Raw genomic sequence first — 26,797 nt, forward strand, 5'->3', positions numbered from 1 at the left:
TGTTTAACTGCGTTAACTTTATCATTTTGCCATTCCATTGAGAAACTTTACTGTGTCTGGAGCCCATTTCTGGATGAGGAGTTAGGTAGGGATCATGTTTTATTTTGCTTCACATAATGAGCCAGTTTTCCAATATCATCATCAAACTATCTGTGCCTTATTGGTGATGCCACTATTGTTGTGCCTTAAGTCCCCTCAGTGTGTATAAGTCTACCACTCAGCCCTTTGTTCTGGTCCACTGGTCTTCATGCCTATCCCTGCTCAGACCCCATGTTGGATTTACCACTATGGCCTTGTAATATCTTTACATCTGCAGGTCTGTCTTTCATCAAGGTTGATGCTATTTGATGCTGATATGCCTCCATATGAGAGAGTACATTTTTGGGAAGTCTAAAAAAAATCATTTAAAACTTTTATTGGGGGCAGCCCAGGTGGCTCAGCAGTTTAGCCCAGGGCCTGATCCTGGAGTCCCAGGATTGAGTCCCACATCGGGCTCCCTGCGTGGGGCCTGCTTTCTCTTTCTGCCTGTGTCTCTGCCTCTCTCTCTCTCTCTCTCTCTCTCTGTGTCTCTCATGAATAAATAAATAAAATCTTAAAAAAAAATAAAACCTTTATTCGAACTGAATTGTATTCATAGGTTAATTTGTGAATTAACCTATGAATTTGTCTTTTGATCTTAAGTTATACATCGGGAGCACAGAGCCAGTAAGTCCTCTTATTTCCTGTACATTTATTATAACATAATGAAAAATACAAGGAGTAAAGAAGTTCAGAAACAACGAGACGTGGGGGCATGATGGGGGGCCCTTCTTGTGGCACACAGATGACCACTGCAACCTCAAGCTTCATAAGGCAATGGCCAGAGCTTTGCTCTGGCTCAGTCACTTTTCTGCAGGGCCAGGGGTCCAGACACCAGGCAGCCTTGCAGCCAGGCTTTCCCTGAAGTCTTCATCCATTCTGTGGGGTAGTTACTGCTATACTTTATGGGCTCAGTAGGTGAGGAACTGGCCCAATGCAAGTTGCAGAGGAAGAATGTGGTCCAGACGGGCTGACCTCAGAGTCCATGCTTTTTGTCATGGTGCTGCCAGCAGTAGATTGTTACTAGGTAGAGCGGTGACAGTGGAATCTCATCCATGTGCACTGGGTCTCTGCCATTTTTGCCAGAGCTCCACCTGACCTTAGCACGTGCTCAGCTGGGCACTCGGAGCCACTTTTACAGTAACCCCAGGTAAGGAGGGAGCACAGCCCCTCTGCCCCTGCCTCGCCCTGCGGTAGACAGTCAGTGGAAAAGGAACACGTCCTCACCATTAAACACAATACCACGTCTCCCTCTCCATCTGCATCAGGAACTCCAGCCCATTTGGTGGCTGTAGTTTTGTTGCCCCCACATTCAACCGGGAAAGGTAGAGCCCAGTGTTTCCCTAGAGACTTGGGGATCAGGGCTGAGGCAATAATTCTGGAACCCAGGAAATGCTCTAGGAGGAAGCATGGGCAGCCCAGAGAAGCCCAGCTCTGTGTCAGCCTCGCTTACAGAGTAGCTTTGGGCACGTTGCTGGACGTCTCTGGGCTTCTATGTTCTCCTCCTACGTGGGGTCAGTCCACTTAGCAGGGCTGTAGAAGGAATCTGGAAGGGAGCTTTAACCCTTCGGACCCTCCCATGTCACATACAGGCCTCAAAGGCTTGTGCATCACACAAAGATTCCACCTCATCTTCCTTTAAGCCACAGGGGTTTCTAATTCCTGCTGTGTCAGTACCAGCCTCTTTCCTTTTTGTCACCTCAGTTAATGCTCTCGGGTCAAGGCAAGAACTCAATGATCCCTATTTTATGGATGGGGACACTGAGGCTCAGAGAGGTAAGGTGACATGCTCAGCATCACACAGCCCTAAGTAGCCCTAAGTAGCAGAGCCAGGATTTGAACCCAGGCCTGTCAGACACGGAAGCGGCTATGGAGCACACAGGTTTGTGTTCAGAAACTCTGAGACTGGGCAGCCCCGGTGGCTCAGCGGTTTCGCACCTGCTTTCAGCCCAGGGCGTGATCCTGGAGACCCAGGATTGAGTCCCACATCGGGCTCCCTGTGTGGAGCCTTCTTTTCCCTCTGCCTGTGTCTCTGCCTCTCTCTCACTCTCTCTCAATCTCTCTCTCTCTCTCTCTCTCTCTGTGTCTCTCATGAATAAATAAATAAAATATTTTTAAAAAAAGAAACTCTGAGACTTTGGGGTAAGGAAACCCACCCCTCCAGCGTGAGAAATAGATGCCCATAAAAGTAAGTCCCCAAACCCACCAAGCTTGTCCACAAAAACTGATATAATGTGGCTCGACTGTTGCAATTGTCCACACCCTAGAATTTCTCTTCCAGGAACACAAGGACTTGCATAAAGCAAGGGCCCCTGCCTTCCTGTCTTTCATCTGTTTGCTGGGTGGGAGGAGGGAGGAGGGAGAAGAGAGGGCATGGGGGGGTGTGGGGGATGGTCTGAGAGTAGTGGCTTCTCACTGCTAGCAGGTGCTTCACCTCAGCAAAGCACACTGGCAAGAACAGGGGTGAGTAGGGAAGGTGAGAGGGCCCCAGTGGTTAGGAACTTATGGCTAGAGTTGGGGTATGATGCGTGTGGTGGGGCTGGCCAGGGGACTGCTGTCTTTCTGTCCCCCCCATTCTTTTTTTCTTTCTTTGCGTTGGTTTACCTATTAATTCTCCCTCTCTGTCTCACTCACTCTCTCTCTCTCTCTGTCTCTCTCTCTCTCTTATCTCTGCCTCTTCTGTTTCCTACTGAGGAAACCATCGCAATATTGCAAAACAGAGGCCCGGTCGCTGGAGGTGACACATACCCAAGCTGGGCATCTGAGACACTCCCCTGGCTCAGAATCCTGTCGGGCTGATGTCAAACTCACACATCCATCTATTTAGCCGACAGATATTTATTCAGGGCCTGAACCGCGTCAGGCTCAGCCTGGGCTGAAAACTGGTGAGTGAGGCCGATGATCTGTTGATTAGAGCTCAGATTCTGGGGGGGCGGGGGGGGGGGAACCTGCCCTGTCTCTGCTCAACCCAGCCTGCTGCCCCCCTGCTCTGCCCCTGAGCCCATGAGTGTGCAGAGCCCTGGACCATCTGCCCTCCACCCCATGGTGACAGGACACATCTGGCAGTCAGAGTGGGGAGAGGGCCTGCTTGTGGCATCACACCCGCTACTGAATAAATGGCATTCCCTGAAATTCAGTGTCCACAGATAGCTGGAGGGCTGGCGCCTCCTGAACAGTGGGAGCCCATCCATGAAGACAGGCCCAAAGGTCTCGTCTGCAGCTGCCCCAGTGCCTAAGGGGATGAAGACAGGCAGCCAGAGGTGGGGTTGTGGGAGGGTAGAGGCAAGAGGAGGGGAGGGGAGAGGCTAGGCTCCTTCAGGGGGCTGTGTGAGCAACAGATTCCCCTATTACCGAGCGAGATCAGGAAGGGGCCAATGCCAGAGATAAGCTGCTTTGCTATGAAGGTAGGAGGTAGGGATGGGGGGCATCGCTCTCTGCTACCAGGGGTCTTAGAGTTGTAAGTTATAGACTCCTGCAATCCTGGATTTGTGGACTCTAAGACCCACAGAAGTATCTAGATGGAACCTTTGGGGCTAGGTGGGTCCAACCTGGTCCCCATCTCCTCCCACCCCAGCCCCATCATACAAACATGGAAACTGAAGCCCAGAGGGAACAGGGAGCAGCCTGAGGTCACACAGGGAGTCAGAGCTGAGTCCAGAAGGTAGCGCCAGCTCCCAGCCTGACCATACGGAGGTCTCCTATTCGTGCGACGTGGTGTGGACCTGGTCGACTCGGGCAGTGCCAGAAGAAGAGGACATGGTACCACGGCTTGGAAAGTAGAGCGTGGCAAACCAGCAGAAGATGAAGACACCTGTCAGGAAGGAGAGGGCCTTGATGAGCCTGGGGTTGGACTGCCAGGGGCACTGGGCAGCCTGGCTGGTGGCTCCCAGATGACAAATAGCTCCATTGCAAAAGTTCAAGAACTTATGGAAAAACCGGGTGAAAATAAAACTCACACCTGGAAAAGAACCAAATAGAAATCTTGGAAATGAAAAACGGAGGCCTTGATATCTCATATGCAGACATCTATCACAGCAAGGAAAGAGCAGGGGCGCCCAGGTGGCTCTGTGGTTGAGCATCTGCCTTCCGCTCAGGTTGTGATCCCAGGGTTCTGGGATCGAGTCCTGCATCGGGCTCCCTGCTGGAGCCTGCTTCTCCCTCTGCCTGTGTCTCTGCCTCTCTCTATGTCTCTCATGAATGAATGAATGAATGAATGAATGAATAAATAAATAAATAAATAAATAAATAAATAAAATCTTAAAAAAAACAATAAAAGAAAGGAAAGAGCAGAATAAAGGCGTTTTCAGGCAGCCAGCACTGCCACGGCTCTCCCTGCCACTCAGGGTTATGACAGAAGGCCTGGCAGCAGGAAGAACAGGAAGGTGGGAGGTGTGAAAATTCTAGTAAGTACAGAAATTGATCAAAAAGTCAAAACTCAGTGGGGGCTTAAAAGGAATTTAAAACTACAACTTGAAACAACCGTAAAACTATTGAGAAGCGCTCAAGGGCAACTTAAGTATATGATGGACTGTTTTTTTTTTTTTTAAGATTTTATTTATTTATTCATGAGAGACACACACACACACACAGAGAGAGGGAGAGAGAGAGAGAGAGAGAGAGAGAGGCAGGGACACAGGGAGAGGGAGAAGCAGGCTCCATGCAGGGAGCCCTACGTGGGACTCAATCCCGGGTCTCCAGGATCACGCCCTGAGCTGAAGGCAGGTGCTAAACCAGCTGAGCCACCGGGGCTGCCCTATGATGGACTGTTGGGGGGCACCTGGGTGGCTCAGTTGGTGAAGCATCTGCCTTCGGCTCAGGTCCTGATCCCAGGCTCCTGGGATCGAGCCCCACATTGGGCTCCCTGCTCAGCGGGGAAGTCTGCTTCTCCCTCTGCCTCTCTCCCCTGCTCATGTGAGCACTCTTTCTCTCTCATTCAATCTCTCAAATAAATAAAATAAAATCTTAAAAAAAAAATAAGGGTCGTTGCATTTTGGAAGAGAGAGCTGTATGGAGGCACTCACACTGAGTCGGGATAACTCAGCCGAGTGTTCAGGCTTAACTATTAAGGGTGGCCTCTGGAAGAACAATGGTACAATCTAGTTTCAAGGTGTGTCCCTCTCCAACCCTGGGATGTTCCAGATGTGGACTAATGATTCTCCCCTGGGGAGTATCTCTGTTATTCCTAACACAGTTGATGATACTGAAGGCCTACGGGGTCCCCTACAAGCATTAGCTTGGTTACTCATCATAAAATCTGGTGAGAAAAATACCAACACTGTCCTAGCTTGAAAGATGATTAGGGGGTCCGAGGGCCTTGCTGAGGTGGTAAGTGGAACCAGGGCTCTGGTCTGGGTCTGTCTGTCCCCAGGGCTGCCAAACCATGATGCCACATGTTCTCATGAGGCTCTGGGAGCCAGCCCTTTGTGAGTGCAAGACTTTGAGTCAGAGCACACCTCATCGCTTCCTTCCCAAAGGCTTCTCTTAGGCTGGGATGCTTCTTAAAGCGGCATGCATGATACAGTGTGAGGAGTGAAGAGGAAGGGGGAGCTGTCACTATACCTGGGCACCTGCCCTCTTGTGGAAATATCAGAGGAAGGACGCTGTGGGGGCAGGGGGCAGATGACAGGCTGCCCTCATCATCTGGCCATGATGTCACATGATCCTACCTCCCTGGTCACAGCTGGTTGCACAGAGATGGACACCTGGCCCAAGATGGCCTGATTCGATCCTGGACTCTCCTTTTTTTTTTTTTTTTTTTTAAGATTTTATTTATTTGTTCACAAGAGACAGAGGCAGAGGGAGAAGCAGGCTCCCTGCAGGGAGGCTGATGTGGGATTTGGTGCCAGGACCCTGGGATCAGCCCTGAGTTAAAGGTAGATGGTTATCTGCTGAGCCACCCAGACATCCCTGGACTTTCCTAAGAACAGGGACCAGACTGAATCAGGCCACCCTCCCTAGATAGGGAAGGTCACATCGAATGGCAGAAGCCACTTGGCAGTGTGGGTAGGAAGGGGCCCACAGAGAGAAGGAAGGAGTTTTCACAGAGAGAAGGTGAGTTACCACACGCAGCTCCAGAGAAAGAAAGTATCTGCTGCGGTTTAGATGGCTTTTCCTGACCCTGGTACCAGTTCTAAGAGGTCGGCCAGCCTTCCCGCCTTGGGGTCCTTGGGATAGCCATGGATATTTGAAGTCGGTATCCTTGATTTGAGCCAGCCTGAGTGGAATCCTGTTTTTTGTCCCCTCCCTATCCTCCCGAAACCCCCCCTTGCCAATGAGGAAACCCATCACCTCCCCAGCCCAGGAGCCTCACCTTGCAGGGAGTTGAACAGGGCAAAGACATAGATGGTGGACAGGCCCAGGGGCGTGAGGATGGCCAGCCACCAGGTCACACCCACGAGGCTTGAGAGGCCCAGCACAGTGAGGACGCCCTTCCAGTTCAGCCCCTGCTCCCTGCCCACTGTGGCACTTGGCAGAGTGAAGATCTTCCAGGCCACCAGGCCCAGGACCACAGCGCTGAAGAGGAAGGTGACAAGGAAGTAGCCATGGACAGTGATGTAGAGGGCAGAGAGAGCCGTCTTCTCATGGAACCAGCACCTGGAGGAGGTAGGTGGCCACTGGGACTGGAGAAGTGCCCCTGCCCAGCAAGCCCCAGGCAATCTCCTCTAACTGATATTCTCTGACCAAAAAGACACCTCCCCACCACTGCCACCCACCAGTCCTCCATTCTCTTGGGAAGGGGCTGTCAGGAGGCTCCAGTCTGCCATCTCTTCAGACCAGCGAGTGCAAAGAGGCCAATTTAGCCCCAAAGACACGTTTTGTTTACCCCACATTATGTTGTAAAACATTGAATTAATGACCACCCTTTCAAAAGCGGGAGCTTTGACATCAGCATCTGGATTTCTGCCTTTCTTGTAAAACCATCCACCTGGCAGCTCTGTGGATGTCCTCCTGAGGGACAGTAGATGGGTATGTGACTGCTGGTTTACTGCAGTCCCCACCTGAGCCACCGCGTGCACATATGTTACCTCCCCAGCCCGTGGCCCCTGAGTGTGAGGCTCCGGGGACGGGACGGAGACCCCACCAGCCCCTTTTAGCACAGAGCCACGGGCCTGGGGCTGGCACACTGGGGGAGGCTCAGCTCAGCCCCACGTTTCCTGCACTGCAAGGTGAAAGGCCCAGAAGAGCACATCCATCACCCCCCCCCCATTGTACAGATGAGGAGACTGAGGCCCTGGGAGGGGCTGAGCTAGCCCACACGGCAATTCAGAGGCAGAACCTCACTAGAACTAGGGCTGCCGCTAACGTTGGGCAGGTTGTGTCCTACGCAAGGGCATCTGGCTGAAGGGACACGTGGAACTGAAATCCAGCACCCCCTCCACTTACCAGGCTGAGCCTGCATGGCAGGTTGGTAGAATGGGGGCGGATACCTTTTAAAATTTACCCAAAGGTGCCATATGGGCTGGTGATGGCCCAGGCTAGAGCAAGGCATCCTGCCTCAGCTCACTCTTCCCCTTCTCAGAACCCCTGTCTCCTTGCACTTTCTCCTTCCAGTCCTCAGTTTACCCCTCCAGACCATGAGCTACCTGGAAGATCCTTTGCCTTGACTTCCTCAGTCTCTCTTTCCAGGATTCCCTGTAATCCCCACATCCCGTTGGCCCAGATCTGTGCAGCCAGGGACCTGATGTCACCCCTGCTCCCACAGCCACCACTCACAGTTGCAGTGTGGTACCATTCATCTTGTCGTAGATGGCATAGCGGCCATAGCTGTTGGCACTCCCGGTGCCAATGACGATTAGGGCGGGCAGGCCTGTGCATAATGGCAGGAGGTATGGCATTGCTGGGGCTCCCTTGGCGTGCCCTCCCCCCAAATCCCCTCTGCTGCCCACCCCACAAGCCCTGAGTCTGACTGAGAGAGGGAGCCACCGCTCTGCACTAGGCAGTTCTCACTCCAGTCCGTCCCTGGGCCAGCCATGCTTTCTGCCCATCCACGCTGCACCTACCCCAGCCCACGAGGCTCAGCTTCAGGAAGTAGTGCCCAAAGTAGGTGTTGAAGACCTTGATGACCACCAGGTAGAGGTGGAAGGCTTCTAGGCCCATCCAGGTGAAGGTGCAGAGTAGGAAGTAGTGGAAGATGGCCCCTTGGATCCAGCAGACGGTATCCAAGGGCACACGGTCACGCTCCACGTTGATGAAGAAGGCAAGATTCAGGAGAAACAAGCTGATGCTCAAGGCCACGTGGATCTTGGGGGCATCTTCTGACTTGAACCTCTGCCGGTAGAACCTGGGGTGAGAAGGGCCAATGAGAGGTGGTGGGAGGCCAGGCCGCGGCTTCTCTTGGGGAGGATCTGCACCCTAGCCTCCCTACCCCACCTCTCTGGTCCACCCTTGCCCGCAGCCAGAGTGAGAGTGCCATCAGGTTCAGGCTCAGGAACTCTCTCCTGGGCACTTGCGGGGGGGGGGGGTGGTCGACGTCCTGCTGGCCTCGCCCCTCGACTCCATGCTCTAGCCAAACCATACACCCCGCAAGTCCCTGAATGCATTCTGCTTTTCTGCCCTCTGCTCTCAGTGCCTTCTCCTACTCTGCCGTCAAAACTTCCCCGGGCCTTTCCTTCTAAGGAAGCTGTCTCTGAATGCTACTTCTCCCAGACTGACTTGGAGGTTTCTTGCAGCGCACCATAGCCCCCTCCCATTCCCTCCCCTAGGGCAGGAGGGGGCCCTGTGTGCATTGGTTGAGTGAGAGGATAGACCTGCACCGATGCAGGAGGCTAGGATGTAGTGGGTGAGGCCCAGAGAGGGACGGGGACTCGCTCCCTCTCTGCAGAGATCCCACTCTGCATTCCTGGCATATCAGATCCTGAGGGCTCTCACTGGAGGGATGGGAGCCCAGGGTTCCCAGACAGAAATGTGAGGGATCATGTCCACCTAACCTGAGATTCCCGGGCCCACCCTCGACAGCCCGGGATGATTCCTCCTGGCGCTCCAAGCCCAGCTCACAAGGTCCAGCAGAGCAGCTGGCCGGCAAGTCATGCTCAGCTTGCTGGAGGTGGGGGCTGTGTTCCAGGCCCGGGTTTGGTTGGGGGCAGAAATGACACTGCTCACACTCATAGTTAAGTCTGAGTGGAGGGGTGAGGCAAATGGGGGCTACAGCCCACAGCTGAAAGGTGACAGAGGCAAAGAGACACATGGAGAAGGGTAGTGAGTGGGCCCCAGACTGGGTTGGGAGACCCCAGGGCTGCTCCAATTCAGTCATGGGTCAGAAGGCTGGGGTACAGGGTGGGGTGGGATGTGGGGCTGCTCCGCAGGCTCCTTCAAGTTGACAGTTCCTAGGGGATCCTCAGCCCTGGCCTGGACCCAGAGAGCCTGAGCACAGGCCACAGTGATCTCTGCCTGTCCTGCACCCACTCCTCCACCTGCAAACAGCCTAGGTCTCCCTGAGGACACCCTTTCCGGCTCTCAGCCCTGAAGTTTGGGTGAGGTTGACCCTTTGTGAGCTCAAACCCGAAGCAGGCACATGACCTGGCCTGGCTGATCAGTGTAATTCATCCCTTGACCACAGTAACCTGTCCAGTCATGGGTGCATGGTCCATGTTGGACCAGCAAAACTCAGCTCTCATATACATGGGATAAAATTGCATAGAACCACACACACACACACACACACACACACACACACACACACACAGATGCATGTAAAGAATTGTGGAAGTTGTATTCTAGCTACTAGCACTGTACCAATGTCAAGTTCCTGGTTTTGATGTGATACTACAGTTATATAAAATGTTATCACTGGGAAAAGCTGGATAAAGGAACCAGGGAACTCCATGCAGTATTTTTGTGACTTCCTGTTAGTCTATAATTATTTCAAAATAAAATGTCAAAGAAAAAAGACTTCAATGCTGGAACTTCATATAGAAAATCTGTTGCCTAGACAGCTGAGAAGCTGTGATGCAAGTCCGGGACTCGCCAAGACCCCTGAGTGTGCCGAAGCTGCTTGACGCAGCTGACAAAGGAGGAAGCAGCTGGGAGAAGCAGAGGGAGGGCAAGTCCTGGAGACATCTTGTGAGCCCCTGGACCCAACCATGCCTAAAGTGGGTCCATTATATGAACCACATAGTCCCCATTTTAAGTGAATTTAGTTTCTGCCACTTCTGACTGAAATAGCTCTGACACTTTTCAACCCCCAACCCCATTTTATAGATGAGGAAAATAAGGTTTGGAGACGATATCAGTGTAAATAATGCTGCACAAGCAGGGTGCTTTCTAGCCTGCTCTGCTCTCACCCTTGGGGACAAGAAGGAGATGTGGGGTGGGGGTGGGGAGTCACCCACCTTAGGGCAGCGTAGAGGATGACAGTGGAGGCCAGGAAGATCATAGAGGCTCCACAGCCAGCCCGGGAAATGCGAACGAGGGCTTGCACGGTGGCCTGGTCCAAGATCGGCCTCTGTGGGTGACCCCCCCGAACCGGGACCCCATCAGTTGGAGGCCAGGCCCCACACATCCCAAAGGCCTTGGCCCCTGCCAGGAAATTTTGTTGCCTCCAGAGCTGCTGGGATCAGGGAGGGGGTGGGCTGTTACCAGCAGCAAAGCAAAGAAGGTCAGATGGTTACAGCGGCAGATGGTCCTCTTGGCTCTGAGCTCCGTGGAGCAGCCCGTGGAAGACCAGTGTCCTGTCGACCCTGGAGCGGAAGGGAGGGGAACATGAGACAGTATATGGGAATATGGGGAAGTGGAAGAGACCGGAGAGGAGGGGAACAGAGAGGAAGGAAGGGAGGGGAGGGGCCCCACCAGCAGAGCTCTGCCCCCCAAAGGAGCCCACCCCTCCCTACCTACCTTTAGTCACATCCCAGAATACACAGCTGAGGGCCATGTTCTGAAACCAGAGAAGAGTCAGGGTAGAGGCAAGGGGAGCTTGGGAAAGGGGAGCAGAGAGTGCGGGGAGGAGAAGGGAGAGGACAGCATGCCCCCCACCCTGTCCTGAGTGTGCATTGGGTAGAAAGCAAGGCTCACCCCATAGGCCACACAGGAACATGAAATGCACCATTTGGTGAACCATGGATCCATGTGTGAGACATGCGGACATGGTGTGGGGCTGTGGGTGGGAGGGTTGCATGTCTATGTACTCATGCCTTTAGGAGAGTGTGTAAGTGGGCAGATGTGCAATTCCGTGTGGGTGCTCATGGGTTTGCCAGGTCCTGTGTGCACTTCTGTAAGCGTGAGTGGCAGGGTGTCTGGGGTCAAGTGGATATTTATGCACAGGTGGCATGTGTCCCTGGGCACAACTGTGTGTATAGTCTTAATGGCTTCTTCTGGGTGGATGTGGAAGGATGGGAGGTGCAGAGTCCTTCACATGTCTGCCCATATGCTTGTGGGTGACCACCCGCCTGTCTGCCCCTCAGTAGCTGCCAGGCCTGGGGGCTCACAGTGGGTAGGTGCTGGTGGGAGAAGGTGATCTCCAAAGGCTCAACCAGTGGGCCAACAGGTATATGGCCCAAACTCAAGCCCACCAGGCGATTGTTCAACACGTGGCTGCTGTCCTCCGGGCTGAGCTGGGCCCCCTGTGGAGAGAGATGCAAAGATGGGCTTCAGAAGGGGGTGTCCCAACCCACGCTGTTGGGGTTCTTGGGAACCTCTAGGACCTATGGCCCTTGCCTGGAGAGTAAAGTCTGTGGCTAGGGGAGCAGGGGGCGAAGGGGTCATGGGCAATGGTCTTCCAGCCACTCCCTGTAGTCTCCTGCCTGGGCTGAATCACAGTGGGCCCTACCCTCTGGCCAACTGGTCACAAAGCCATGCACCCAACAGCTCTCTGCCCTCTTAGCTGGAAGAGTGCAGGGCTAGAAGAAAGATGAGTCCAAAATGGAGGGCGGTGGATGCCTGTGGTGGGTGAGCACCTGCTCACACCACACTCATGGTGCACTCTACATACACAAGTGGATCACACACCTCTGAGGATGCATGCCCGGTGCACATTTGCAAGAACAGGGGTACGCTTGCTTGTGTGGACACATCACACAGGAACACACATGATTGCATGTGCAGCAGGAGTATGAAAGAATATGCGTGTTCGTACATGCACAAGGCGCACAAGAGGACCTGAACGCTTGGGATACACATACAAGTCCAAGGACACTGGTGTGTGGGATCCAAAAGTCTGAGTGTATGTGACCAGTGTGAGTCTGCAGCACACAGACTCCCGAGACAGAAGTCTGGGACGACCTCGGGCTGATTTAGAAATGCTCTCCCGGAGGCTCATCACCTCCTCCATCCCCACTGGGACCCACAGCGAAGACTCCAGAGAAGGCAGGCTAGAGCACAGGTCCCTGGTGAACCAAACATGGACCTGCTGAGCTGCCTTAAGCCTCCACCAGGCCTCTTCTCACCTTGAAGAGATTCCCCGGACCGATGTCCAGGATGGTGATGGCCAGCCAGACTTCCGACCTGTTGCCCTGCAGGGATTCAAAGAGGCTCCTGGGCAGCCGGACTCTGTCGGGATGATCATGCTCATCCTCTGTCATCTGCCTTGGAACCTGTAACCACAGACCCCGGAGCTCCCATCTTTACCCCAGGGTTCCAAACCTCAGCACAGCCCTCAACACAGTGTTCTTGCCATTCCCTCACTTGGGAAGGGAAACTGAGGCACTGGGTAGAGAGGCATCACTCTGAGAAGCAGGACACCTTGGGGCATGCTGCAGGCTTGGCTCTGTCCAGGCTGTGAACCCTTGGACAAGCCACAGCCCTCATGGAATGCTCAGTCTTCCTGCTATGGAGAATGGGGCTAAACGGTGCCTGTGCGACCGCCCGTCAGGGTCAGGCTCAAAGTGGGCTGTTGAAGTTCAGTTTGCAAGTACAAGGGAGGGTTGGCTGTGGTGCACATTAGGCCAGCATCCTGCCAGCCCCTGTGCTTACACCGGGCTTTAGGGTCACGTGTCTGGCTTCTGACCTGGGAATAACTGGAAAGAATAAAGCCTGCAGGAAGAGAGACAGTGAGAGCAGAGGCAGAAAATACAAAAGCTTCATGCGGAATGTGATTCCTGCCCAACAACTTCTGTAAAAAGCAAACAATGGTTAAAAGAGTAAAATAAATTTCATGGGTGATGTGTTCATTCTTGACCTCACTGGTTCACTGGGGCTGCAGCCTGGTCCCACCAAGTCCTGCCTCAAGGGCCTCCTATGGGTGCTGGAACAGTAGGAGCTAAGGGTTTGACGCGAGGGACCCAACTTTCTCCTTCCCAGTCTGGACCCCTCTCAAAGGACACGGGGGTGTTCTCTGGGGCCAGCAGGTGACACATGCCGAGGGCTCAGCCGCTTGGGTCACATCAATAAAGGTCTTATCTTTCATGTCCCCTCTTCCAGACAGACCTAGAAGTACCAACTTGCCTGCTACCTGAGCTTCTACCCTCAGCTTCACTCCTTAACAGAGGCTGTACCCTCCCTGCCCCCAGCACTCCTTATCTTGTTTGTTCTCCCCCATAACCTTGAAAGTGGGCAAAACTGTCACCATTTTACAGATGGAGCAACAAAAACTCAGAAAATTTCAGTCATGCACCCAACATCACATTGGCTGGTAAAGGGCAGAGCTGGGATTTGAATCAAGACCCGCATAAATCTAGAGTCTGCCTATTTGGCCCTTTGCTGTATGGTGAAGTGTGCCTTGAGCTGTGGAGCTGTGTTCCCTGGGAGGAAGAGCAGGAGGGAACCTCAGACCGTGGAGAAGCCGTAGAGCTCATCTCAGAGATGACAGCTCTGGGGCCCAGAGAGGGGAAGGGATTTCCTGGAAGACACCTAGTGGGGGGATGGGGAGTCCAGGACTGGAACCCAGATACCCGGACTCTCAATTTGGTGACCTTCTAAGTTATAACAGTCTCATATCCTGGGTCATCTGTCACCAGGATCCACCCATCCAAGCAACACGCTAGCACCCATTAGCTAAGTGACAGAGTGCTATCAAATAGAGGGAAATGGAGCTTGAACTAGCCAACAGAGATAGGGAACGCTTCACCTGGGAAGGCGTCAGAGAGAAGAGCAGGTCTTCTGAGATGTTGGTGTTGACATTCTGGACAGCAGCCTTCAAAAAAGACATATTCACTATGCCCGACTGACTCTCCACCAGATGGTCCTCAAATTTCAGCCAGTACCTGCAAAGGGCCAGGGGTCAGGGGGCAGGTAGGGTCTTGCAGGCTATGTCACCGCCTCACCCGGCCCCCAGCCTGGATGTCAGGAGAAGAGATGTCATGAGCAGCTACCATCAGGCTCTTGGGTTAGGAGGTGTGACCCAGAATATTAAAGGAAGGACCCTGGAATCACTGCAAGAGAAGAAGGGTGTTGTGGGAGCAAGCTGGGCTTGTTCTGAGGGATTCCTGCCAGTGGTCCTTCTGAGTAGTTTATATGTTTATCTTTTTTTGTAACAAAATATATATAACACAAAGTTTAGCATTTTAGCCATTTTAAACTACCCAATGCAGTGGCATTAAATACATTCACAATGTTGTGTGACCACCACCACCATCTAGTTCCAGGACATTCTCATCACCCCAGAAGGAAACCCAATACCCATGAAGCAGTCATCCTTCCTCTTTTCTCCCAGGCCCTGGAAAACACTAATCTATGAATTTGCCTATTCTAGAAGTTTCATATAAATGGAATTATATAGCATCTGGTCTTTATGTCTGGCTTCTTGCACTTTTCACATTCTCAGGATTCATCTATATTGCATAAGCATGTGTGAGTATTCCATTCCTTGTTATGGGTGAATAATATGCTATTGTGTGACTAGACCACATTTTGTGGATACATTTATCCACAGATGGACATTTGGGTCCTTTCCACTTTCTGGCTATTGTGAACAGGGCTGCTTGTACTCAAGTCCAAGGTTTTGCTTGAAGACTTGTTTGGAATCCCTTGGGGTATATACTTAGGAGTGGAATTGCTGGGTCATATGGTCATTCTATGTTTAACTTCTCAAGGAGTTGTTGAACTGCTCTCCACAGCAGCTGTACCAATTGACATTTTCACCACTGATGTTTGAGGGGGCTGATTGCTCCACATCCATGCCAATGCTTGACGTTTTTCATTTTGTCTTTTTTGTTTGTTTTTTAAATTTTTTTATTCATGAGAGACACAGAGAGAGAGAGAGAGAGAGGCAGAGACACAGGCAGAGAGAGAAGCAGGCTCCATGCAGGGAGCCCGACGTGGGACTCGATCCCGGGACTCCAGGATCACGCCCTGGGCTGAAGGCGGCGCTAAACCGCTGAGCCACCCGGGCTGCCCCATTTTGTCTTGTTTTGTTTGCAGTTGTAGCCATCCTAGTGTGAAGTGATATCTCATTGTGGTTTTGATTTGCATTTCCCTAATGACTAATGATGTTGAGTGTCTTTTCATGTACTGATTGGTCTTTACATCTTCTTTATACATTTCTCTAAGTATCTCAAGCTGCAGGGTGATAATTGTGCGGCAGGAGTGCCAACTCACACTTATTGAGTGCTAACTGCATATTGGGAATTTGCCCTTTGAAGGCTGAACTGAACAGCAAATGACTTATGGGAACTGAACTGGTGTTGGAAGGAATAAGCTATGGAGGGCTTGGCAGGGAGACAAAAGGGAGACTTGTATTTTCATATCACTTTTGAACAGTTGCAGCTACCAACAGAAGAAACTCAGAGAAACCACAGAAAAAACATTGTACAATGTAAAGAGTAAACCATGCAAATATGTGCAAATGTGCTCAGGTTGGGCAGGCAGTTAGAACACCAGCCAATCAGAAACAGCCAGATGAGATCGTCAAAATCCATTGATTGAGCTACACAAAGTCTAGCTTTTATTTACCTTTTAAAAATCTAAACAAAGAAGTATTGTGACTTTCATTGTTACCAAATAAGATAGTGAATTATAATTGTATATATATATATATATATATACACATTTAATTGTATTTCTCTCTATATATAGATACATATATATGTATCTATATATGTATCTATGCATTTAAAAATTCTTTGGCCTCACAAAACAACACAATTCACTTTCTTGAGGGAAGATTTGCTGATCTGGTTCTCAGAGCACTTTAAAAAATAATTTTAGGGATCCCTGGGTGGCGCAGCGGTTTGGCGCCTGCCTTTGGCCCAGGGCGCGATCCTGGAGACCCGGGATCGAATCCCACGTCGGGCTCCCGGTGCATGGGGCCTGCTTCTCCCTCTGGCTGTGTCTCTGCCTCTCTCTCTCTCTCTCTGTGAGACTATCATAAATGAATAAAAATTAAAAAAAAATAAAATAAAAAATAATTTTAGTTGTGAAATGTAACACAGCCAAAAAGTCTAAGGCATAGATGTAAAGTTGAATTTTCTTTTTTTTTAAAAGACTTTTTAAAAAAATATTTATTTATTCATGAGAGACACAGAGAGAGAGAGGCAGAGACACAGGCAGAGGGAGAAGCAGGCTCCATGCAGGGAGCCCGATGCGGGACTCGATCCCAGGTTCCCAGGATCACACCCTGGACTGAAGGCAACGCTAAACCGCTGAGCCACTGGGGCTGTCCTGCCCTAAAGCTGAATTTTCAATGACAAAGTTGACACCCATTTCAACATCATCTTCTTTGTCTGATATTAACATAACTATTCAGATATCCTTGGTTCATGTTTGCATGATAAGTGTTTTCCACACCGTCCCTTTTTAAAAAAATTGTAAGTGGTGTGAGGTTCAATAACTCGCCTTCTACCCAGGAGGGGATAACTTGATGTACTCCAGACCTCTGAAATCTCAGAAAATTCCCTGTGGTGATAGGCCCCTGAACTCTTGTGGAGTTTATTTCCTATTGTCTAGTTCACATTTGTTTTCCTAAGGCATCTTAACTACTTGCTACTCTCTGCTCATCAGATCAAATCAACATGTTGTTGCCAATATAATGGACGAGAGTGATGCTCGGTAGTGTCAAGATTAATAAGGTCTCTGTGAACTAAATGATGACAGAGATTATGAGAATTGACAGAGCCCTGAGGAAACTGTGGCAGTATACTGTTGGCCCTGCCAGGTAAAAGTAAAAGCCCTTGAAAATTGGTATAGAGAACAATGTATAAGCCATGCAGCATAACAATTGCTAGGAGTTGTGTTAATTTGTTCGAGGAAACATATTCTTCTGCAACAGCAGCTACAATTGGACTCACCACCTGATTAAGTGTTTGATAGTCCACAGGTATTCTCCACCACCCACCTGACTTCTGGTGAGTTAAATGGAGTTAAGGTAGGCATCACCACCCCTGCAACTCTCAAATCTTCCATGGCGGCATTAAGCCCTACAGTTCTCCCTAGGGATGTACTTTGGTTTCTAGTTTACTATCTTGGTAAGGAGAAGACCATCCAGGAGTTCCCATTTAGCTCATCAATGGAATGCCCTCCCAAAGGCAATTCTATGGAGAAAGCATTCTTTTCACCAAATGGTGCCGAAACAATTAGACATCCAAATGGAAAAATTAACAGTAATAATAATAATATAGTTAGACATTTACCTCATGCTGTGTATAAAAAATTAACTCCAAATGTAACCTAATAATAAGAGCTAAAACCATATACACTTGGGCAGCTCGGGTGGCTCAGCGGTTTAGCGCTGCCTTCAGCCTGGGTGTGATCCTGGAGACCCGGGATCAAGTCCCATGTCGGGCTCCTTGGGTGGAGCCTGCTTCTCCCTCTGCCTGTGTCTCTGCCTGTCTCTGTGTCTCTCATGAATAAATAAATAAAATCTTAAAAATAAATAAAACCACATACACGTATAGAAGAAAACTTAGAAAATTTGTAGCTGGATGAACATTTCTTTGATACGATATCAAACACAAACACATATTTAAATGTGGCTTCCTCAAAATTGTTATTGATCTCCAAACGATGTCATTAAGAAAACAAAGAAATAAGACACACACTGAGAGAAAATATTTGCAAATCATACATCTGATAAAGGACTTGCATTCAGAAAGAATTCTTAAATGTCAGTAACGAGAGGACAAAACCCAATTTAAAAAAAGAGGGAAATATTTGAGTGGTCATTTCACCAAATAAAAGATACAAATGGCTAAGCAGCATGTGAAAAGTTGCTCAACATCACTGGTCATTTGTGAAACACAAACTAAAACCATAGCGAAACATCACTGACACTCATCTGTGGCTATAACCAGAAAGACTGACAATGTTGCAAAAATGTAATAGGACTAAGCTGTACCTTTTTAGATTATATTTTAAACTAAAATATGCGGATGGGAAAGCAAATTATACACTTTAAGGAACTGTTGGGCGTTTATTTATTTATTTATTTATTTATTTATTTATTTATTTTATAAAGCTAAGCATATCGGATATACCAGCAATTCTGTTCCTAGGTATTTACCCCAAAGAAATGAAAACATATGTCTACAAAGATTTGAATTTAAATTTTCACGGCAACATTATTCACAATCAACAAACTAGAAACAATCCAAATTTCCATCAATTGATGAATAAAGAAACAAATGTAGTATGTCTACATGATGGAATATTAATCAGTAATAAAAAACCCAAACTATTGGTACATGCTAACATATGAATATAATTGAAAAACATGGTAAGGGAAGGAAACAAGACTCAAGAGATAGTATGTTGTATGATTCCCTTATAGAAAATACCCAGAGAAAGCAAATCTGTGAAGTAGATAGCAGATCAGTGGTTGACTGCGGCTGGGTATGTGAGGAGGGATTACTTGCAAATGAGCATGAGGGTGCTTTGGAGTCTGATATAAGTGTTTTTAAAGTGATTGTCATAATAGTTGCATGCCCTGCATAATACACAATAAATTATTCAGCTGTACTCTAATGATGTATAGATTGGATGATACATACATTGTACCTTCATAAAGCTTTCAAAATTAATAAAAAGAAATGATATACCACTATAACCTTTCCAGAATGGTGAAAATTAAAACAAATGGTGATACCAAGTGTCTCAAGGATGTGGGGTAACTTGGACTCCCACATGTTGCCAGTGGGAGTGTAAACTGATGCAGCTGCCACAGAAAACTTGGCAATGTTTACTAAAATTCATCGTATGTCTACCTTTGACATCAATTCCATTTCTAGGCATTTACCCAAGAGAAGTGAATGCATATGTTCATGAAAAAACATGTATGGAAATATTCATGGCAGCTTTATTCGTAATAGCCCCTGTTAGAGATGAAATGTTTGTACCCTCCCTGCAAATTCATATGCTGAAATGGGTGGATGACCAGACCTACCTCATGGGGTTGTGAAGACAAAGAAGGTAACTTGGTTAAGTGATAGACTTGGGAACAGAATCCACATCTTCTGACCCCAGAGCCCCTGATTTTTCCAAAATGCTTTTCCCCACCATAAGGCAGCACTAAAAGGAGCTCCCAGAACAGCTTCCCAGAATTAAGAAGCTGCTGAAGGCAACTTCTGGAGGGGACGGCAGTGTTTTTAGGCCACTGAAATTAGGTAGGTCAATCAGATTGCTATCCTAACGCTGAGCCTGAGGACACAGACTTTTCATTTTTTTTTTAACAAACATGTATTGAGTGCCAAATTTTTTTTTAAAGATTTTATCCATTTATTCACAAGAGACATAGAGAGAGAGAGAGGCAGAGACACAGGCAGAGGGAGAAGCAGGCTCCATGTGGGGAGCCCGATGTGGGACCTGATCTCAGGACTCCAGGATCACGCCTTGGACCGAAGGCAGGCACTAAACTGCTGAGCCACCCAGGGATCCCCAACTGAGTGCCAAATTTGAACTTGTTTTGAGTATCTTAGAATTATGGCCAGCCTTGACTGGAGTGGATGGGAGGGGAGAGAGGCAAAAATATTTTTGAAGCTGATTCTTAGAGATGTATTCTACACCCCTTCTTCTCCCTCAACCCAATGTCTCTTAAATTTTTGGCCTCTTGGTTTTATTGATTCTACATCATCTAAATTTCTAATCCATCCTTCCTTTCCTGGTTCACAGTGCTAATTGGTGGTGGTGGTAGTGGTTCAGCCTTGACTCCTACGCAGACCACTCTAGTTGCATCTTACCTGGTCATGCCTCCTCCTGCATCACCATCCTTAAGTCCTTCCCTGAAACCTGAGCAATCTTTCTAAAATGCAAAATTGGCCATGCTCTTCTTCTACTTAAAATACATCCTTGCTCTGCCCCCTTCCATGCTGGTATAGCTTACACGACTCTTCACACTTTGGTTCCTGCTTTTATTTCTAATCTATCTCCTACCCAACCCATCTCCCCATTGTCGCCCCCATCCCCAGGACTTCACCCTTTCACATTTCAGAGCACTGTCGTTATCCCCCAATACTCACTGAAGTTCTGATGCCCTATTCTCTAACATTGTTTGGATCTAACTAGAAAACTCCTATGTAGTCTTTAAAGTCTTTTCGTGGGTTGCTTCCTCTGTGAAGCCTTGATCAGCGTCCCTCCTTTGAGCTAACCTGGCACTTTGTCCACCCTCTTGAGTGATTGCATTCTAGAATCATCATTTGGGCCCGTGTCTGACCCTCCACAGTGGTAGGACAGGGACTGATTGATCTCAGCTTCTCCTGATGAGAAAGATGTCAGTGAATGGACCAGAGGGAATGTGGATATCAAACAACAGGATGGAAAGGTGAGATGAGAGCAGTATTTTCAGGAGCTGGGAGCAGCTGAGAGCTCTGTCCCTTATACCAGCCTCCCTGCCACCCTCAAAGGAACCCCAGATTCCTGCCCTAGCTCAGAGGACCCTCTTACCTTTGCAAGTTTTCCAGGTCACAGTCTTCAGTGTTTGACTGCGTGCACTTCGAAAAGCACTTAGCAGTATTCCCCAGGTGGAAAGATTCATACCGGCCCTTATTGATGAGCCCCAGGCAGACATTTCTCGGTTGCTCAGGTTCTTTCCTCAGTTCCTTCTTAGAATTTTCCATACCTGAAGGGAGGATGCAGAAGGTATGAGTGGGCTGGGTGGGGAGGCAGCAAGGGCAGGGGGTTGGGGGGTAAGATGTTCAGGCTTCAGGGTCTGGTGATGTGGCCTGGAATTCCAGCTCCATCCATAGGTGCACTTGAGCTGGACTCACTCTCACTGGGCCTCGGTTTCCAAGGCAAAAGGAGATATGACCCCCTTATTTCATAGGCTCAGTAGGATACTTTGGGGAAAATATATACAAAGAGCTTGGCACATGGTTCTGTAGATTAAAGGATTCATATTTTAGACCTATTATCCTTTGCTGTCTCCTTCAGGGAGTCTGCTAGGCTTTCCACAGTTGTTCCATATCAGACATTCCAGACCCCTTGCAACTGTGGCCTCATGGTATAATCCTTGGGCATATTCTGTCTCAGTTTGCCTCATTCTCCCACATTCTCATTACAACCCTCACAGGCTACCTTCTGGGGTAGAGGAGAACACAGCAAACTGAGGGCTCCTGGAGCATAGTGACTGAGGAAGATCACCAGCTAGTTGGAGACAGTACCAGGACGACAAACCAGACTGGGGCTTCCCATTCAGTTCCCCTTTCACCTGGTATGCAGGATGGAATGGAAGCTTTGAGTCACTATTACCTGTGTGACCTCAGGCAAGTTACTTAGGCTCTATGATGCTCCATCTTCTCATCAGTCAAATGGGACTAATAATACCTTCCTTGGGAGTTTGGAAAAAGATTGGAGACCACAGACATAAAGGATATAGCTCATAGTAAGTGTTCAAAGAGCCAGTATCATTTACTCCGGGAGGTGAGAATCTCATAGTAAAACTATTTACGTATTTGTGTATTCACATTGGATGTATGCGTATATCCACATAGTTACCTATCTCTCAACAAAATTCCTACATGCACAGTTTTTTTTAAAAACCATACACAAGGACGTAAAATGAAAAGTAAAAGTCCCTGCAGCTCCCAGCTCACACTCCAGAGTTCGCCACCAGTAGCAGCTCACTGCACAACTTTGTGGAACTTATTGATATATAGGCAGGTATTTTGATGTAAATCATTTGAAAATTTACATGAACCTGATCACTTAGCAAGATATCTTGAAGAGCTTTTCACATTAGCACATACTGATCTCTCTCCTCGATACGCTTGCACACTACACCCCTAGGTGTGTGTTGTAATGCTTTTTCAATTGGTCCTCTGTTGGTGGACTTTTAGGACCAGCACTCTTTTATTTTCCTATTTTGAGCAACACTGCTTATGTCAGCTTGTGTTAAGAAATCATACAAAACATTACTATCCTAAGAATTTCTGGATCAAAATGTATGAGTTTTAAAGAGGGTAGATGAAGGGACGCCTGGGTGGTTCAGTCAGTTGAGCATCTTACTCTTGGTTTTGGCTCAGCTCATGATCTCAGGGTCATGAGATCAAGCCCCACATCGAGCCTTAAATTGCATGGGGCTCCATGCTCAGCAGGGAGTCTGCTTGAGATGGTTTCTCTCTACCTCTCTCCCCATGTGCGCATGCTCTCTCTCTCAAATAAATCTTTTTTTAAAAAAGATATTCAGGGGATCCCTGGGTGGCGCAGCGGTTTGGCACCTGCCTTTGGCCCAGGGCGCGATCCTGGAGACCCGGGATCGAATCCCACGTCAGGCTCCCGGTGCATGGAGCCTGCTTCTCCCTCTGCCTATGTCTCTGCCTCTCTCTCTCTCTGTGTGACTATCATAAATAAATAAAAATTAAAAAAAAAATAAAAATAAAAAATAAATAAAAAAGATATTCATGACACTGTTTAATGGAAAGAAGTAAATGCTGGATAAGCATGTATATAATATAATCCATGTTTGCTTTTTAAATGAAGGAGAAAGAAGGAGAGAAAAGAGGGAAGAAGATGGAAAGAAAAAAGAGAGAGGAGGGGATGGCTGGGGAAGTCCTATTCTCTGGATAACCCTAGTGCTCTGTGTGCCCAAGGGGTTACAAGTGGGTGCTGGGTGTAGGTGGCACCCTGACCGGTGTTAGCAGAGCCTCCCTCCCAGTCAGCCGTGAAATTTTGGTGCAGTCCTTTATGTGAAGCTTTTGGAAGGTACAGAAAAGATGATTAAATATCTTTTTTGTGATTATTTTTTGAAGACATTGAAAGCATTTAGCCCAGAGAGAGTCTGACCCGGGCCTGGGTGGGACGGTGTCAGTCCCCACCTGAAGACCTGCACTACCCTCCCCTATCCTGCTCTGCCCCCAAAGCTAACCTTCAGGGAGCCCCTCCATCTAGGTTGGAGTGGGGAGTGGGCTGGAAGTTGGTCCCTGCGCCTCCCTACGGCTCACCGCCAAGGGCCTGCTTCTCTGTGCCCTAGCCACCGCCTCCTCAGCACAGGGTCTGGCACAGCACGGAAGTCCCCATCAGTGTGGACTGAGTGAATGAATCAACAGATGAATGGTGAGTGACCCATAAATGTCCACAAAAGAAGGAGACTTACTTCCATGTGTACGACTCTCAAGGCTCCTCGCACTATTCAAATGGTTGGCGCTTTGCCCCAGCTGGAGCAGCCGCATTACCATAGGGTAAACTCGGTCACTAGGGGGGGATCCCTGAATCCCAACCAGTGTAGTTATGGCTTTTGTGAAGGGCCCAGCATCCCTGGGATGCCTGCTGAGACCAGCGGTGGCCCCTCGGTCATCGAGGTCATGATCTGCCAAGGCTTGCCTGACGGCCTGCTCTGCCATTACCCTCTTTTATGAGCCAAGGACTGAATTTTGCACTTTGCTGAATCTCTCAACATTTGAAGAGAAGATTCTTTGAAGCCCAAAGAGGTTGGTCCAGGCGCCCAAAGCAGCATAGCCCCCTGCTGGGCAGGCACAATCAGGGGGCGGGGGTGGGAGGCTCATGGAATCCAGAGCAAACCAGAAGGAGCACCCAGGGCACTGACATGGGAGCACTCCCACTGCCTGAGGGGGCCACAGGGCTCAAGGAGGGGGAGTGAGAGCTGGCCAGGTGGGCCAGGGGTGGGCTCAGCTTTCCCAGGAGAAATGACAGCCAAGGGCAAGGCCAGGAGTCCTCGTATTGCTCTGGAGAACCATCAGAGCAAGGCTGTGTGCAAGGCTGACCATGGGGGTGGGAGTGGGGGCTCGGGAAACTGGGGGCTGGGAGGCCATTGCTGGGGCAAGGAGAGGGGAGCTAGTGGGGAGGGTTCAGGGTGGAGGGAGCCAGACAAAGGGGAGAGGAAGGACAGTACAAGCCCCAACTGGGCTCAGCCTCCAGAGCATCCTGACCCCCTTCCCCAGACTCTCGGAGGCCACCTGGATAAGAGTGTGTCCAGGGCCCACTGTGTCCCAGAGCCAGGTCTGTCAGGCAGCCACAGCCCAGAGCAGGGGAGTGGGGGAGCTCTGTGGGAAGCACCAGATACCTGAGACCCAGGGCTGATCCGAGTTTATCAGGATGACAGCTAACTCAGAGGACAGGGTGAGAGAAGGTACAGAGGCCATTGAGGTGGACTCCTTGGATGGATATGCTCTAGACACCCCCACCCATACCCCCGTCCCCACCTCTGCCCTTGGGTCTCCCAAGCTCAGGAGAAGAGGACGAGGAACCAGCTGCTCACCTGAGGCCCGGAGCAGGAGGAGCGAGAGAAGCAGGACCCCCAGAGTCCTGGGTGTCACCATCCTTGGCCAGTCTTGCCCTCACTGGCCAGAGTTCTGCGTCTGTGTGTCCTTCTGGTCCCAGGCTCTGTGGTGTGGCCTGCCCCCACCCCCTTTCCCCCCCCCTCCTGTGCAGCGTCAAGCTTCCTGTGGCCTCTTTCTTGGCCTTCCTGCTCTGCCACCAGCCACCATCAGCTGGGTTGTGAAAGGTGAGTGTGGGGAACTGGGCTGTGCTCCTGCCTTACCCTACCCTGTGACAGCCTGCAGAGGGGGCTGCTGAGCCCACCCAGGGATGCTGCTGGGAGCTGTGAAGTTGGGGTCCAACAGCCACAGAGGCCTCCACACCCACGCAGACCCCTGGGGAATGGCAACGAACACAGGCTTTGGAGTCAGACACACCTAGCTCAGACCCTCCTCTCAGAAGCTGGGGGCCTCTCTGATCCTCCATTTCTTCCTCTGTAAAGCAGATACAGCAATAGGGCTGCCAGGCAGGGCCGTGTTGGGGTTTGAGGAGATCCGTACCATGCCAGGCACAATCCTGGCTAGAGGGATGCGGATAGCTCATGCTCCTTCACTTATACCTATGGTTTGAACAAGAGTCGGATCAAGGCCAAGTCTGTTGGGACCATCGGAAGAGAGAAGGCTCAGCTGTGTAGGCCCCAGCCTTCCCCGACCAGGCTAGATAATGGGAGAGGCAGGATGGGGTGTGCAGGAGCATGGGCTTTGGGGTTGGTCAGGCCTGGGCTGACATCTGCCCTGGCCTTCATGGCTGGGTGAGCTTGGGTGAGCTGTCTGCTGCTCTGAGCCTCCCAGACATGCAAAGAACTTATTCTGTGTATGTAGAATTGTCTAGACCACTGGGTGTGGCCATGGCCATTATCTTTTTATGATGGTCAGTACTGTGCAATTACTGTCATATCATCCAACCAGTCACCGGTGGCCCAGACAGGAAGTGAGAGCAGCAGACACACATGGGGAGTGCCACGAGGGAAGGGGAGGGGCTGACCACTCAGGCCCCAGATCTGGTGGCTCTGTGGATAAGGCCAGGGCCTTTGGCATGGTCCCATGGTCACTGCAAGATCAAGGGTAGGAACACCCTGCCAAGAAGACGCATCCTCCCAGCATCCCCTCCCCTCCAGGGCCAGTGCGCCACATGCTCTACCATGGGGGTCTGAGGACCCACCCAGCCTCTTCCTCCCACACAGTGTCCAGGCAGGAATCAGTCCCCTTCTGGGCCCCCTGGACCTGGAGAGTGTTGGGAAGAGGATGTCAGCGGCGTCACTCCTGGGACGGGGGTGGCAGGTGGGAATCTGGCACGGTGTCCCAGACACTTCCTCTGCAGGGAAGACTTGGGGCCAGATGGGAAGCACGGCCCGTTCCCCCTCCCTCCCAGCGGCAGCCAGGTGAGGCGAGATGGCAGACAAGGGCTTTGGGAACTGCCACTGGCTGGCACTATCGCTGCAGACCCATGCTAGTACCAGGGCCCTCAAAGGGGCTCATGGGGGCCTGTGTGTGAAGAAGGGCCCAGAAGGAGGCACCCAGAGTGTCCAGCATACCTGGAAAAACAGGACAGGGGGCGGCGGGCTGGCAAAGTGGCCAAGATAGCTGGACAGGGCCAGGGGGAGGGCCACCCCTCCTAGGCCCCATCGGGGCTGGGGGCTGGCCTGGAGCCATGGACAGAGCCCCGGGACCTCCAAATCCCAGCACACAGGGAACTATAATTTCCCTTTCTGCCACCTCCTCTCACCACTGATTTGTCCCCGTGGCTCCGGGTGGGCTTCTGTCTCTAGGGACAAGGCCTCCGGGCTTCTGGCCAGGCCCAGCCCACATTTGCCCTTCTGGCCTCTTCAGTGCGTTTCCCACACCAGAGCAACGTCCCCACACGCAAACCTGGTTGTGTCCTGAGAAGAGCGGTCCTGCTGTCTGAGGCCCCACGGCCCGCTGAAGAGCATGAGAAGAGCCGTCGAGGGGCCTGTCCAGCACCTGTCCCGAGAAGGTGGGATCCGACCCGAGACCCCTCTCCCTGCTACCTGAGCCAGCCTCAAACACAAAACCTAAAATGCAAGAGCTCTCCAAAGTGGGAGAATGTGTTTGAAGGGAGTGCTCTCTGCCGGGCGGGGGGCAGCAGGGAGCTGGGTCCTTTCCTTCCCTCCCTGAGGATGGGAGGACGTGCC

The 26,797-nt window shown here is 50.4% G+C and overlaps 1 protein-coding gene across 1 annotated transcript; it reads right to left on the reverse strand.

Moving 5' to 3' along the window:
* Window positions 1-710: 710 nt before the first annotated feature.
* ADGRG3 (adhesion G protein-coupled receptor G3) lies at window positions 711-24,743 on the reverse strand. The gene is made up of 12 exons (XM_072826956.1): window positions 24,587-24,743; window positions 20,818-20,992; window positions 14,075-14,210; window positions 12,456-12,602; window positions 11,499-11,633; window positions 10,909-10,948; window positions 10,654-10,754; window positions 10,407-10,519; window positions 8,079-8,359; window positions 7,792-7,885; window positions 6,389-6,672; window positions 711-3,889 (listed from the first exon to the last, which is right to left on the reverse strand). Exons 1-12 carry the CDS (start codon window positions 24,645-24,647, stop codon window positions 3,777-3,779), a joined length of 1,680 nt encoding a protein of 559 aa, XP_072683057.1. The 5' UTR covers window positions 24,648-24,743; the 3' UTR covers window positions 711-3,776.
* Window positions 24,744-26,797: the final 2,054 nt, after the last annotated feature.

Source organism: Canis lupus, chromosome 5 (genome assembly GCF_048164855.1).
Source record: "Canis lupus baileyi chromosome 5, mCanLup2.hap1, whole genome shotgun sequence".
Classification (NCBI taxonomy): Eukaryota; Metazoa; Chordata; class Mammalia; order Carnivora; family Canidae; genus Canis; species Canis lupus.